The 16,333-nt window shown below is 27.7% G+C and overlaps 1 protein-coding gene across 1 annotated transcript; it reads left to right on the forward strand.

Moving 5' to 3' along the window:
* Window positions 1–12,666: 12,666 nt before the first annotated feature.
* Window positions 12,667–14,782, forward strand: LOC116769634 (putative uncharacterized protein MYH16). The gene is made up of 6 exons (XM_032660775.2): window positions 12,667–12,750; window positions 12,823–12,940; window positions 13,461–13,596; window positions 14,021–14,084; window positions 14,169–14,323; window positions 14,499–14,782. The coding sequence occupies exons 1-6, from the start codon at window positions 12,667–12,669 to the stop codon at window positions 14,620–14,622; spliced, it is 681 nt and encodes a 226-aa protein (XP_032516666.2). The 3' UTR covers window positions 14,623–14,782.
* The last annotated feature ends 1,551 nt before the right edge of the window (window positions 14,783–16,333 follow it).

Raw genomic sequence — 16,333 nt, forward strand, 5'->3', positions numbered from 1 at the left:
CTGCGAAAAAGTGACACAAATCGTATTTATTTACTAAAGAAAATACCAATCAAGAAAAACAATGAAGTTTAAATACGCTTTTACGAATAAATTAATGTGGCCTCGTTTTATGTTTAACATAAATGTATTAAATGTGAAAGTGATTTTTTTTTATTTTATGTGGCTCTTTTTATTTTTTGCCAGCTATCCAAGTACGAAAAAAATACATAAAACCTCCTTCTAACACACTCACGTTATTAAAAACTAAATCAGTTCACTTTATTTTTTCTTCTATCACCTAGTTATTATTATTATTATTGTAATAATGGAGTCTAGATGGAATTAGATTCTAAATTTATAACATTGTTCTTTTATTTTGAAGAAACCTTTGAAATTTAACAAAACATTATGGTTTCGACTTACAAAAATCTTCTATTTTATAAACTTGTAACTAACTTTTTTCCTCTTCGTTATTTACTTAGCATACAAAATAATTTGATATTCAGAGTCTTACAAGGAATTTGTAAGTTAATGTTTTATATAAAACCCCAATAAAACGTAAATTGAATACGAAAGCCATATTTATCGTTCTTTAATATTCAATTACTTCTGAAGTAAAAATATATATTTTAAAAATTGATTTTATTGGTTCATAAAATTCACAATAATTAATTGTACTTTATATTTTCGACCTTAAACATCTTAACTTCTGAATGATTTGTATTATGAACGTTTTTAAGAAAAAAATTGAATTTTATCTTTATTATTTAGTACTTAGTCATTCTATCATAAGTAATTTAGTCGTTTAAATTTTTGTTTTAGACAGTTAATCTAGTACTATAAGTTTCTACTTCTATTTTTATTACCTCACATATTTCTATATTTGTGTTGATGTTAATTTTTTTTTGTTAATCTTTTTGTCAGCCTATTACCTTATTTTATTCCTTTATATGCCTAGGGTTAACTGGTATAGAAAGCATTAAGCTACGATTTTGTGCAACGCTTTTGTGTCTGCTAGGAGATAAACAAATATTATTCACTAACACTTTGTTTATTCAATACAGCATGTAGCCATTAAAAAAATACGACGTATGATTTACATTTTTATGTTACACTCGCGATGGAGTCATTTACATATCATTGATCTCAAGTGTTTTACTTTTGGCTTATGTTTACTTATAATTACCATACAGGAATTAAATATTTTTTGTAATACAACGTATAGAAATTCCATATTTTTTTAGAATAAATCAAAGAAATCTTATCATTAGTACATAACATATTAAAGTATAAGGTCAAATAAAAAAATGCAATCCGTTGCAACATGAGTTAATGTATTCGATTTTCCATCTAAAAGGAAGTTCTATTATTTATCAGCTTATTACACGACTTCTAGATCGTTTCCAGGAATAATTAGTATGATATTGTTATGATGTAATTAAATCTCTAATTCAATATGAACTTTAATATATTTTATATTCTTTTACAGTTAAATCCTTTCTGTAAAAAAATAAACCCATAAGTAGGTGTTGGTTACAGAAATTCTGAAATATATTTGTGTAGTTATTGTGCCCATTCGCTTTTCACTCCAACGTCGTTTTAAAAACAGTAACAGTTTAAAACAATAGTTTTTGTGTAAAATAAAGTAAGTTTTTGTGATCATTTTTACAATTGATACCTGTACTAGACAAAGGCCTTTCATAACATCAAGAGACCTTTAAAAATTTTCCATTCTTTTTTTTATCAAAACCCCTTTACAGTCTAAAGGTTTTTGATGTTTCTTAAAAGTATATTTTAAAAGGAGCTCGAGGTAAAGAAAAATAAAAAATATGTTATTTAAGCAGAGAATTTTAACCTTTTCATCATTTATTCACTGGAATAATAAATTTTAAAAAAATCATATATTTGAATTGTAAATAACGTAAGTTATTACTAATTTAATTAATGTAAATAAAACCGTTATAAAACAATGTATTGGCTACAAGTCTTCTAAGTTATGGAACTGAAACAAAATTAAATATGTAACTCATATCATTTCAAATATTTAAAATATTAATATACGTATTGAAACAAATGAAATTTCAATTAATTTTAGGCTAAAAGTAGAGTTTGATACTACTCAAATTATTTTGTTCCAAAATTTTTTGTAGTAAAATGGTTTTAATATATGATGTTTAGAGAGATTTTATATTTAACGGTCAACAGCAGTAAATTTCAAATAGTTTTTCTTGTTATGAAATCTCTTAACGAATTCTTCTTTATAAAATATTAATCGTTCAATATTTAATAGTACTATTTCTTGTACAAAAAAAACTTAACGTAAAATTTTAATGTTTTCTGACTTTTATTTCTACACAGTATCTTGAAAAACGTGTTTCTTTCTATCGTTGTTTTACGGAATTATTGATGCTCATTAACTATGAAACGGTCGTCAGAGTTGTTTGAACGAAAAACAGATTGATTTAAAAAAATTAGATATCAATAGCGAACTAATTGACCTAAACTTAATTAATAAAATCATGACATTGGAATTTGACAAAATAATTCAGAACAATAAATTAGTTTTAATTTCATCACTTTGAATTTTTTTTATGCAAAGGGGGGCAACCGAGCCGTCGGCCTACCTGATGGAGGTAGAACCGTCGCCCATGGATATCCGCAACATAGATTTGCGAATGTGTTGATACCCTCGATTATGGAAGAGGGGGAGGAAAAAGTGGGAAAGAAAGGGAAAATTAAAAGGGCAACCGGCTCTCTCATTCATCGGACGAAACACAGCCATTAAAGACTACTACACGCCGATCTTCTGTGAGAGGGTGGTTCTTCCCCGATCAAGCCAGCCCATGTTCGAGCTGCTGTAATTTGACCACAGCTAGGCTCTAAGACCTACAAATTTTTTTTTAAAAATCAAAATTGGAATATTTGTTTTTATATATTTATTATATAAACTCTCCTCTACAAATACCATTTGATTCGAATTGACTACTTGACCCAAGATAATAGATTTCCTTATAAAAAAGGTTATTAGGTAAAAAGGAAAGGTTCTTAAAAGAGGTGAAGTCGTAAAGGAATAAAACAAATATATTCTTATGAACATAAATTTAATAAAAAACTAACTTTAGCCAACCACTGCGATAAAAAAACGTCAGAATAACAAATTGAATATATATGTAAAGACAAAAAACGGGTATGATGTGAAGAAGTGAGCAAAAGATTCGAGTATATTATAACCTAGCTGTGACGTGCCTCCCACTGGCGCGTGATAACGCTTAACTTCGGGATCGGGATAAAAATAGCTTAAGTTTCTCCTTATTAAGTACCCATAAAGTCCCGTCAAAATCGGTTCAGCCTTTTCAAAGATTATCCAGAACAAACAGAGAGAGAAACAGAAAAAAACTGTAAAAATTGTTATTTTGTTGTATGTACCGTATATATATAAATAAAATATATATTCATAGGCATGTAGTAAAAGACGGTTATTTCAATATTGCAAATAGACACTCCAATTTTATTTGTATGAATACATAATAAAATTTTATAACGTAAAAGTTTTAAGTTAGATATTCGTTAAAAATACTTATTTATTACCAATTATTTACTAATAATTATAATTAGGACTTTTATACATCACTATAATTGTAAATAATTAACTACTACGTTATGACGAGACATTTAGGAACAACTGAGTTTGTTTCTCATAAAAATGTTACTTGTTATTTCTCTAATATTCTGGTAACACTATGCCAAGTCATTTGGAATACATATGTAAAAGCTTTAAAACTCTAATATTAAATAATAAAAATTAACCAAAATTCTTCTATTGATACAAAATTAACAAATTACTCATAATTATTACTTATTTTATTTATCACTTTTCACTTTGTAAACTTTATTTCAAATTTATTTCTATTAAAAACAGGAATATAATAAAAAGATTATGTTGAATTTAAAACTGTGGCAAATAAAATAGTTTTAAAACTGAGAACTATAAATTTATTCTAACAGGACATTATTTGAACTTCAAATAGTTATTGTATAAAAAAATGTTACAATCATAAATATTTCAGCTTAAATGACTTAAATAACAGAATCTAACTGCATAAAAGCCAGTAAGTTTATAAACCAGAATAGAATTTCGACGGCCTAAGTAGAAAACTATTTATAAAGTCATTTAGTCCACTTCAATTCTAATTATTTGTTTACTTATCAAAGAAACACAATTGGTATGTACATAATACACATATAAAACAATAACATCGTAGACAAGTTCCCGTTCAGTGTCATAGACCACAACAGGCATTTAGATTTTACATTAATAAATAAAATAAATAGCAACTTAACAATACGCTCACATATACTATAAATGAACAAAAAACATAGTGCTTGTAAACAGTTAACATAATAAAAATAAACCATAAAAATAAAGTAATGTAATCCCAAGACATTATAATAAGACAATAACAATTAATATATTTATAGCTACTTAACTAATATGCCTACAAACTTATCAAAATAATTACTGTTTTGGTGGTATATAAAGGTGTCATGTGAGGCGACAGTATAGCTTCTCATGGAACGAGTCGGAGGCGAAAATTTTCCTACATTTATATTAAATCTCGGAGTAACAAAAGTATTTTGAATAGGCCGATGCGGAATCATTCTTGGGACATATAATTCAATTTGAAAATGCAATTTTTGCGAGTCTATTGTGCCGAGAATAACTTTGTGCAAAAACTTTAAATCATTTATATACCTATCTTCGCTTCTGCATAGTGTCGAATTTATAATGGTTTTGTCTAGAATGACAGTTTGCTTGATACGACCAGCTTTATCTTCATGAGTAAAAATGTTGGTGAAACTTTTTTGATTTTTTTTTTCCAGAATAATGTAGAAATTGTAATTAGAAATTAATACATTGGTTTTAGTAAATAAATAAATATAAAAAAAAACAATTTATAAAATTGTCGAACTGAAATTAAATAAGAAGTGTTTTTAGAAGTGAACACTCCAAAGTTCATGTATTTTTAGAGATTCGTCTCTCGCGTATTGGAGACAGAAAAACAACGACCTATTGGAATTTTTAAATGAACTCGAATGTCTAGGACAAAACATTTGATTTCGAATATTTCTAAGAACGAGTGAAATTCTAAAAATTAATAAAAATATTGAATTTATCATTTATATTCCATCTTTTAATACACTCCCTCCCTCCTTTTCAATAGAATCCTTAGTTAACATTTTAAATAGAAGTTTTGAATACGAAACAGCTCCAATAGTGAATCATCGTCGATTTTCCAAGAAGTAAAGTGTTTTCCCACTGCCCCTTGGGTACTTATGGATTCCTCTCCTTTTTTAAATACCGCTGAAATATCTTGATTTATTATAATATTTAATATCAAACACTTTAGACTGTCAGCGTTTTTTTACACCGAACTGTATTTGTGACTACTCATTGTGATGGTTTGTCATAAGATTAGATAAATTTTCAAATTTTTCAAATTTCAAAATTGTCAAATAAATAGGAAAAAAGTAACAATTTAAGTTTAAGTTTTAGTTAAATGTTATAATGTTTAATATAGAAATAAATATATTTTTTTAATACATCTAAGCTAGTTACTTATAAGAATTATTTATTATTATTATAGTATCATGAAACTTTAACATAACTTTCAAATTATTCTAGAGATACATAAACAAATATTACACAAAAACAATTGTTTGAAATAACGTTCATAGTAGGTTAGAGCCAATTGAATAAATGTATAAAATTTCTGAATAGATGATTAGCTATATAAAATAAAATTATTTAAATAAAATGTTAGGTACAGATATATTTTGCAAGTACTTATAATTTAGACAAAGTAAATATGTTATAAGTTAGATAGCAACAACGTTCAGAAATCTGAATAGATATGAATAATAAGAACCGATCAAATTTCTCATTAAAATAATTTACATTAAAATCGATACTACTATAATTTAGAAATATTTAATTATAACGCTTTGAATTTCTCAGTTCAGTGTTACTTCAAACTTCCAAAACGACGTGCTATATCGGTTTGCTCACACTTTTTCAAATTGAAACTTGTAAGGAAACTAAATACAATCGGAATTCTCCTATTATCTGTTGTGAACAATAAATTCTCAAGGATTATCTTCCGTTCATTAATAGTAAAACGTACTAGTAAAATTATTTAGTAAATGTTGTGGTCCAGTGTGAGGAAAATTACACATAACGATGTTCCTTCTAAAGCTAGAAGTACATATATTTACATAGAAACTGTTGAGGTATATCATAACTCTAAACGTGTCTCTTAAAAATAAAAAGCTATTCCACTGCAGCTACGAACATAAGTATCGTGGGTTAATTATTTTTTATGATTTAAATTCTTAATTTAATGAGATGCAAGTTTAAAAATAGTTATATTCCAACGAAACTTATTTAATATACCAAAATCTATTTTATGGCTCTGAAGCGGCTCATTTATATTTTCAAAATAACTCGCAAAAACATGACCATCCTTTGAAAAAGAGCAACGTTATTATGTGTTTTTTTTTCTCTAGAGTTCTGATCCGTAAATATGAGGCGTGTATCAAAAGATCCCCAAATGTCCTATTTGGGTAAAAACCAAATTGTTTTCTAGTGAAACGTTCAATGTCTTCTAGGTTTACCACGAGCTACCGTTCAATATACGTTCCATAATCTTACTGATTATAGACATGACTATGCCGGGTCCAAGAGAAAGGCACTAGCCTTAATTGGAATATCCCTATTATGGAACTATTCCTGTCATTAAAGAGACCCGTTACAGTTACGTCAAAACAGGACACAAGTCTGTTGGACATGTTTTTAGAACTATGGCTGAAATAAAATCCGGGCCACTAGGTTTTTTTGACGTAGAGACTGCGCAGAATTCTCTGTATTATAGTAAAGCGGACCTCTGTTGTTAAGGAACCACAGTCAGATAATAAAGGTGGTCTATGATTGCTGTTACCAAGACCTCAATTGCAGTATGAGCTAATTTACCATCAAGTAAAGGAAGAGGGGATAGTGACGAATTACAAAAGTTTTTTAAGCTTTAGCTAGGGAATAGAAAGATCTACTGCAGGAAGCTCGAGTAAGGAGTTTTAAGGTTTAATACGACCCAAACAAGCCTATTTGGACGCACGCCTTGATGGCTTTCTATTTGTAAATAACATTTTCCAGCTTTTAACTGACCAAAATTAATTACTAAGCACTAAAAAAGAAATATTATTTATAAAAACGGGTAAAAGTTGTTCAAAACAACTTTGTAACGAGTGAATTAAACCTCTGGAAAATGAAGCAAAACAAAACTACGTTGCTTTATCCTTTTATTACTTTTTCTTTGAGGAGATTAACATATCCTTTTCTATAACGGAGCTTATAGATGTTCGCTATGATTAAAATTTTAAAGACTACATTTCCCTTGACATTTTATTCACATAGGTAATATACGGAATCTGTCTCCAAAATATTGAGAGGCTAATTACCCGTGTAAATAGAAAGAACAGCGCTCATGCAAAAATAATTTAATCGTTGGACGAGGGATAATTCTTTTAAAAATTTTTTATGGGTCAATATAATTTTATAAATTATAATAAAATTTAACCAAAAAATTTAATTCAGAAAAAAATTTTTAGAATACGGTTTCTAAAAATGCCATAAATGCGTTACGATTATACATACATTGCATAATACATGATTTATTTGTAGTCTTAATTTAATTGCTTCGATAGACAAAATATTCTATATATTTTTCTAAGTGGCTGTTAAAACTTATAGAATTTTAATTAAACCTAGTTATCGAGACATGTTACTAGAACCCTCTAGATCTAAATCTTATTTAACTAGGGACTTAATTAATTTAACTGCTAAGTGTTATTATAATGAGAATGTTGACGGCTATACTTGTACCTATTATGTGACAGCTGTCAGCGCCTTCCAATCCGATTTGGAGTTCCATTATCTTAAAAGATAATGTAATAATGTTGGTGGGGAATAGTTATTTTATTTTAACTAAACCTATCAATGCACACATATTTTATATTTGTAGCTCGATAATAGGAAAAATTTGTTGTTAGTAAGTAATGTCGGCTTCCCGCAACAGGACTCTGATAGAATTGCAGTTCACAAACATACATATTTTATCGCGTATAATAGTTACAACTCCTTACCCATTACTTTTATACGTTAAACATTAAGTGCTGACGCCGCTGGTGCTTATCAAATGGCCGACCAATTAACTATGAGCACCGACGGTCAAAGCAAAAATCACTGTACTTAGATTAAAAAAGAAACATCCTGTATATTCATTAAATTTACGTAGACTCTTTAATTTTCGGATTTTAGATAGGTATAATGAGTCCTAAATATTTTTTATTTTAATTATAAACAATGTAGAGGTTAGAGCACTTTTTTATGTTTATGAACTCAATATATTAAACATTGACAAATTTTCATTTTAGAATATGATTATCGATATGTTGATATTCCTTTTACATCTTGCTCATATTTGACAATAATAAGTTACAAGAAATTTAAATACATATATATATCATTTGAGGTCTTATAAACAAGGTTTTACTCCAATGATTGGGCGTTTTCCTTAGGAATTGTGGCATATTGTACATTGTTATTGGCGAGTAATAATGACGATACACATAAGTTACTTTGTGTAGTCGAAATTAACTAAACAATTCTCGGAAGTTTGTTGATTAGTTTTGCCATAAACAATTTATTGATTCCTAAAGACTCAAACTTACAGAAAATAGAAATAGGTACATATATTCTTCTACTGTTCGTGATTGCGATATAGTTTTGTGTAAAGATCTGCAGTGACTTATTAATTATTTTACTATGTTTGTGCGAATAGATGTTTTGCTTGAAATTCTTATGTGATTTAAAAGCTCTACAACCTCTACTGATATGCATTGATTTAATAAGCAGAGTGATAAATAACAGATTAATCGGTTAAAATCATCACAATACGACTATTTCCAATCACTTTCGAATGAAAAATGGCCTAGTCAAGCTAACGACAAAACATTTTACATTAAATAATAATAAACTGCATATATTATAACAGATCTTTCCATATTTAGGAAATATGTTTGATAATTATGAATATATATTGCTTTAAATTTGTTTCATAAATTGTGGTTCCATTCACAATTTTAATCTGTGCTCGCTATTATAATATATTACTACATTGTGCTACGAGCAACTTTCTAAACAGGAAATTGTTTAGAATATACCACTATAAATGAAATATAGTTACAAGTACCTGCAGTAAATATAACATTTTAAAGACAAATGATATATATATTTTTTAAAAGAAATAATTTAGTTATGAACCGTTTTAATTACAAGGAACACGTGGCGGTCCCAAAAACTTTTTGACAGTCGTACATATATCTTAGTAAATTTTTTGAAGTGACAAAGTTTCAATTCATATAAAATAGATATATGAACATAATATGAAGGTGAAACTAGATTTAGGAACTCTTTTTTTTGTATTTTTTTCATTACTTATTTCGGCTTTTTAATATACGGAACCCCTTCATTCTATGTTTCAATTCTTCTCTTTGCGATATTCATTGCGAGTTACGAATATATTAATTTTGAATTCTAGTTCAAATTTTTTATGGTGACATAACATAACAGAGTTTGAATTTCGTAGTTTTTTTTAATTTAAAGTTAATTTTAAGTAGGTAGTTAAATAAATTTAAAAAACGTACCTAACAATTAAGTAGAAGTATCTTTATTTCCTTTGAGTGTGATAGAACAAAGTTATTCTAATTGATTAGATTGGATAGATAATAGATTCAATTAGATAGTAAAGGAGAAAATTGCTAGCTAAATTTTACACCTAAAACTGACTGACTATAAAACTTAAATAGTGGAAACATAGATGGAATAATAATTATTATTATTCTTATTACCAACACTTGTCATATTTTAATTAATTTAAAATATGCAAAACATTCTACTTGCATTTACTTAATTAAAATGAGTGCAAGATTTAATATTGTTGAAAACAAAATTGCATTTATGTTTGGAAGACGCAAAATAAATAAATATTCCATTTTAAAATCTTCTGTAACTTTATAAGTATGACCATTTGCTTATTAATAAAGAATTAATTGATTAATTTAACTCTTTTATATAAAGAGTAATTTTTTCCTTAAATTTTAATCACAGAAGATCATTTCTAAAAGAAAAAAATGTTATGCTATTTATAAACGCAACATACTTTAGGTGTATCGTAAAGGATATTAAATGGTCACTTAATTTACTTTATTTAGAGAGTGTAATCCGTGCAATTTAGAAAGTGCCGGAAATCTTATTTCCTGTTTTCCTTTTACTCCCTTGCCCTTTCATACTATATCCATATTGATAGACTATCTCCATTGAATTAATTTTATTAAACAATTGTTTTTTTTTTTCATTTATAGTCATAATATAGGTTTAATCAAAACATTGCAACATCTTTTTATAGGTCATTGGATTTAACACATTAAGGATGTCACAAACAAATGTATACGCCTAACAGAAATATCTTTTAGGCGAAGGTTATAGCCGACCTGAACTTAACAAGCATGATGTTGCTTTCCAATCTTTTTCTGACTCTCATACCTTTCAGTTAAAATATATATCTTTACCTGATAATTGACCCCGACGGTTATCACTCTCTAAATCTTTTAGGGACTTTCTAGTAGATAGAACCGCTACATAATTTACTGAAGTTTTGTCTATACTATATTTGTAACTTTCAACATATTAAATGTTTGAAATATTCGATACGGCTTACATCGCTATTAAATATGGCTTTCGTTTGTAAATTCCAATATTATTCAAATTTAAAGGGGCACGAAATATTAATAGCTTTACGATAAGGTATATATTTTTTTGATATCACGACCTTGAAATAAGATATTAAAAAACGAATGTTTAAAACTTAATATATATCGTTAGCAAATTAGTTTAATAATTCTTGAAACGGAGCGCCAAATATAATAAAATTATACTCATTTATATACTATTATATTTCAAAAAAAATGAAAACAGTAAAAATCTCATTAGTAACATATGACCTCTATATTACCTCTAACCAAATTTATAAAGACCAAAACGGTAGGTAGGTATATGTTAAGAATTTTGAACATTTTTAAAATTAATAAAAGCTATTTACACTCAACAACGCTTTTTATATCCCGCCAGCTGACGTCAAAGAAAATAGGGCTAACAGCGACAGTCAAGTTTAAACAAAGCTTTTTAGACGCATTTCACTTGAATTTTCATTACGTAACTATATATATAGACTAGCTTTGAATTAAGTTATTGATGATTTTCTCGTTTAACTCGTTAGGTACTAAGAATCTGTGCGAATGATAAAATGATTGTGAGACAGCGTCATATAAACTTAAAATTAGAAATTTGAAATGACTTTTAAAAACTATCATAATGCAAAAGCTTGAATTTTTTACAGATTACCGAACACAATTTAGTACAAATAACACTCAAATCAACTATTTTTTATGACTAAATTTATTTTAATTCACAAAATCATCAAACCCGACTACAGACTGTGCAAGTTACTTAACAATGCTTTAAAAGATTTCAATACAAAAATCATATATACCTACATACATATATACTCAGAGATATGTTCCTTGTAGGAATAAAATTAAAATTAATTAAAGGTTTCATCTAAAAACGACAAACTTAATTGTAATAATTTTTTATACTTAAAAAGTCTTTAAGTAGATTCGTATAAAGTATAACAGTCTGAAGACAGATCTCAATTTATATTCATTACATTCTTAGGAAATAAAAGAGAGACGTCATAAGGAAAACTGCGAGGTCAAAAGGATTGTACCCTGTGATTGATAAGCTTAGTGTGAGAAACAAAATTGTTAGAAAAGTACGAGGTAATGAATGACTCATCTTCCTTTGTCAACATTGAAATACAAATGTATGATTGCCCTTACTGATAAAGATGATATAAAAAAAATTGTCTTTATTGATAATAATATAATGTCCTACTAATGTTTGTATCCATGTATCCAGTATAAAAATTATACTGGTGGAATAAAATAACACTGTCTCTGTCACGAGAAACTGTAAAATACAGACGCACGAGCTTGAACAAGTACTTAAAATAAATAAATAATTTAATTTTAATTCAAAGCACGGATCACTAATCAACATTTACTTAAATAATTCCGTTATCCTAGGAAATTAAACTTATATCAAGATACTATATTGGATTCCACTAAAATTTGAATTAGGAGTCGATGTCTAGATCATCCTAAACACAACTTCAAAGTTATTCGATGGTTATTTTTAATAATAAAGTGCCAAAGGTTTAAGAGTATACTGCCAGTATTAAAGTCGACGAGGCAGATCTTTACAATTTAATTATTTTTTTATAGAAGTGTTTAATTATTCAAAGTATTTTGTTTTTTGATACACCTACATCCTTTACAAAATCACTCAATAACAAAATAATTAAAAATCCTCGGGGCAGTAAGATTAGGCCTCTTGCCTTATTAGGTTATAAAAACATCAAAACCAAATTGGCGGCAATTACATAGTTCTTTATGGAACATTATTTTGTTGACTTCCTTTCTCTACAGCAATTACATACAACTCATCTATCCAAAATGTACTCTCCAAAAAAACAACAAATTGAAATATGTTTACTGAAATATGGTCTAGAAGAAATAGAAAACAATTTAATTCAACAAGTATGAAGAGTGTGTAATTGTGTAAATTGTTTATCAATTGTAAGTAAACTATGTTAATATTGTTTTTAAAAGCGGTCTGCTATACCGGCGTTGGATGATGAAAATGAAAAGAAATACCGCGAAACGCTCACAGCATTACGTACGGCGCGATCCCTTAACGAGGAAATGGAGCGCCTTAAGCAAGAGACCGGTAATGATATCGTTAATGACTATGTTGTCATGTTTTTAGGTTAATTGTGTTGACCATTTAATTTTACTACTTAGTTTATATAAAAAATACAAATATTATTATTATAATTCAATTCATTTTTATAATTATCGGATAATATCAAAATTAAATCTCACTATTATTTATGTTACGAGCGAATGGAATAAAATACTTCTTCTAGTCTAAGCGTATGTCCTACATTTTTTCAATTCATTTTCTTTTATCATTATTCACAAAACTCCAGCTAAAAGCAGATAATTACAATTTACAGAGATTAAGTAAGCATTTTCTTATAGTACGCATTACATATACAACAAAATTAACTAACCCGAGTATATTTTTTATAAAATTTAATCGTAATAATACTATGTTAAAGGAAATTCCTATTATCGTCATCGAATGATAGGTATACATGTATGATTAAAAGAGTCTATTTTCTTCTTTCATTGCATTGTATTACTCTTTTGTTTTCCATTGTATCCATATTATATTCGTATGGTAGTGCGTCTCACAGCCAGACGGATGCAAGTGAAGCGACAGGCTGATGACGTCACAGACGCTCTACAAGAAGCACGCGATCGTCGAAACTCACTCGAGCAAGCGACGCGTAACGAGGAACACGACACCGAGTTACATGTGTACAAATAAATAAACATATTATAATAACCTTCAATATTATTAAAAGAAATAATAAATTTTTTTCGTCGTGGGTTAACAATAGTTTAAGACGTAGTAAAATTTTAGTGAACCAATGTTAGAAATGTCAAAACATTGTCAGGACTCAGGATAAATAGAACCGGTGATGCGACAGTTAGTTTTTTGTTTGCTTTTTATGTTATTACTTTCGTTATTTCAAATAGTACTTATATATCTAACGAAAATATTAATTACATATTTATTTGTTGCCTTCCAAAATCTTACACAACTTGCCTTCCAAAATACACTTTTTATAGAGATTTGAAAGAGATACTATAATTTCCAATTACAATATAACACGACACGCATCAGACAAAACTTTGTCGCAAATGCTTTTAATGTAGTAGAGATTTTTTATTCTCATAGACGAAGATATGAAGACTCGTTAAGAGAAATCGCAGATCGTTTTCGTAGCACGCCAGTGTTTTACGTGAGTGAAATTAATTTTACCGTATAAAATTTTATTCAGCAGTAACTAATTAATTAAACATCTGACGATATTCAAACTAATTAGAATGAAGGGGAAATTAATGGTGAGTTGGAAATGATGAGGTCATTTATTGTAAAACTCGAAGATGAAGAATTCAAACGTCGCAATGAAGTTAAAGAAATAAAGAGAAGCCTTGAAAATTTACAAACCGATATCCCTGAAAACATTGCGGATATAATGTACTTATTATTTTTATTTTCATACAGTTTAATTTTTAATACTTTAACTATGTATTAATCTACCCTCTAAACCAAGAGAAACAGATATTTTTACTTTCCCCATATCTTAAGCAACTAAACTCACTGTATTTGTTTAAAGATTTGACTTAAGAAAAATATTGTATATATTTTTCAGCGGTAAAAAGGAACTAGAAAATGAATTGAAGCAATTATCACAAAGAGTTGAAACGTTACGCTCCAAGAGAGATAATCTTTTAAAGATTCGAAATAACACGTGTATTACTACACGCCATTTTTGAATTTTAACTCATTTCTGATAAAATTTAATATACGTAAAAATTTCAATAAAATGACCTTCGTCGAAATTTCAATAGCATTTCTCGCTAAAAATTTCACACTGAAATACTCAATTTATTTCCTTCCGTTATAACATTTGAATCTTTTTTCTATTCTTTTCTTTTTTTTTCTTAAACATTCCTTTAATAGATTTACACAGTGAAAGTTTTCTGTTATGTTCAGTACATTAAAGTTTAAATACAGAAATTCTTTTAGTGTGTAAATTTATTAGTGTCGGTGAGTTGAAATTTATGAATGTGGTCGTCACTAATTTAATTTTCCTTACCCAGAATCTGTGAGAGTTAATTTCTTTTTGTCGTAATTTCGTTTTAATTTCTATTAGTCTGGAAAAATGATTTAGAAGAAAAAAAGAAAAATACCTAACATATTATTATTATAACTTAAATTTGAGAATAAAATTTTTAAAAAGTCATACTTATTTCTTTCGATTAAATAAATATGTTTAAAATACACTTCCCCCCCTTTTATTAACTAAAAATTAAGAAAAACCTTAAATTATTAAATGGTATTTCGCTTTTTATATTCCTATGAGTAAATACATTATTACATTACAATAAAATCTTTGAGACCTAAAAAATCACGAACATCACAACTAAGTATACGTATACCGATACCAATACCAATAGTAATAAGTTAAAACTTATTTATCTATGGATAAACGTATTTCAAAAAGTTCCACACAAATGTAAAAAAATTAAAAATAGAATGAGACAACGAAACCTCTTTCTTAAATTACAATTGGAATGAAGCAGAGTTGAAATATTTTCTTTTAAAATAAGTTAATCGGAAAACTAAATTAAATTAAATGAAACATATTCAATCTTTAATTATGTTTTTCTTGATTATTTAGTTAATTGAACTTTGATTTTAACATCGTATATCACAACTCAATGGAGTTTAATGGCGAATTAATCAAACGCAAGGCAAGTAGAAAATTTGTTTGAAATGCCTTTGATATGATATAGTTTGGTAAATGTATATAAACGAGAGACTACGTATAAAATATAACGTTGATGTATTTTTGTTTTTATTTTAGCAATTATAGCTACCGAATTCTTATGCCATTTAATTAATACTTCAACTTTTTTTTAAATATTACAATGCAAGTATTTCCGATCACAGACTGACATTTTTTAAAAGAAATCTTGGATTGGGGTAATTAAACCAAAATGTTTAGTTGAAATTTAATGATAACAAAATGAAAATAATATAAAAGCAATAGAGTAGACCAGAGACCTCATTTTAAAAATTAATTTTAGTCTGACTGTTAGATTAAGAAATGCATAATGCATAGTAATTCCGATTACAAATGCATCTCAAGAACTGAAAATCATATTTTAATCCACGAACCATTTTAAACTTCAATTATTTTGTCAGTCACAGCTTACCTGATGTATACTATTAGTGAGTCAGTATTGGCCTTAGTTACTCTAAACCTTTTGACCTTACCACTAATTCATTAGCAGCTGCAAAGTAACATGCGAAAGGTCGACATAAAAACGAAAACAAATAATAAAATTTCACTTAATTTGTAAAAAATTCAAATTCAACGTAACGTGAAATGAAACGTAGTGAGAGAGTGAAACAAAAGACAGTTATAGCAACAAGTGGCGCTAGTGTGCATAGGGCGAATCAATAAGATAAAACGAGAGG

The sequence above is a fragment of the Danaus plexippus genome, chromosome 14 (genome assembly GCF_018135715.1).
Source record: "Danaus plexippus chromosome 14, MEX_DaPlex, whole genome shotgun sequence".
Lineage (NCBI taxonomy): Eukaryota > Metazoa > Arthropoda > Insecta > Lepidoptera > Nymphalidae > Danaus > Danaus plexippus.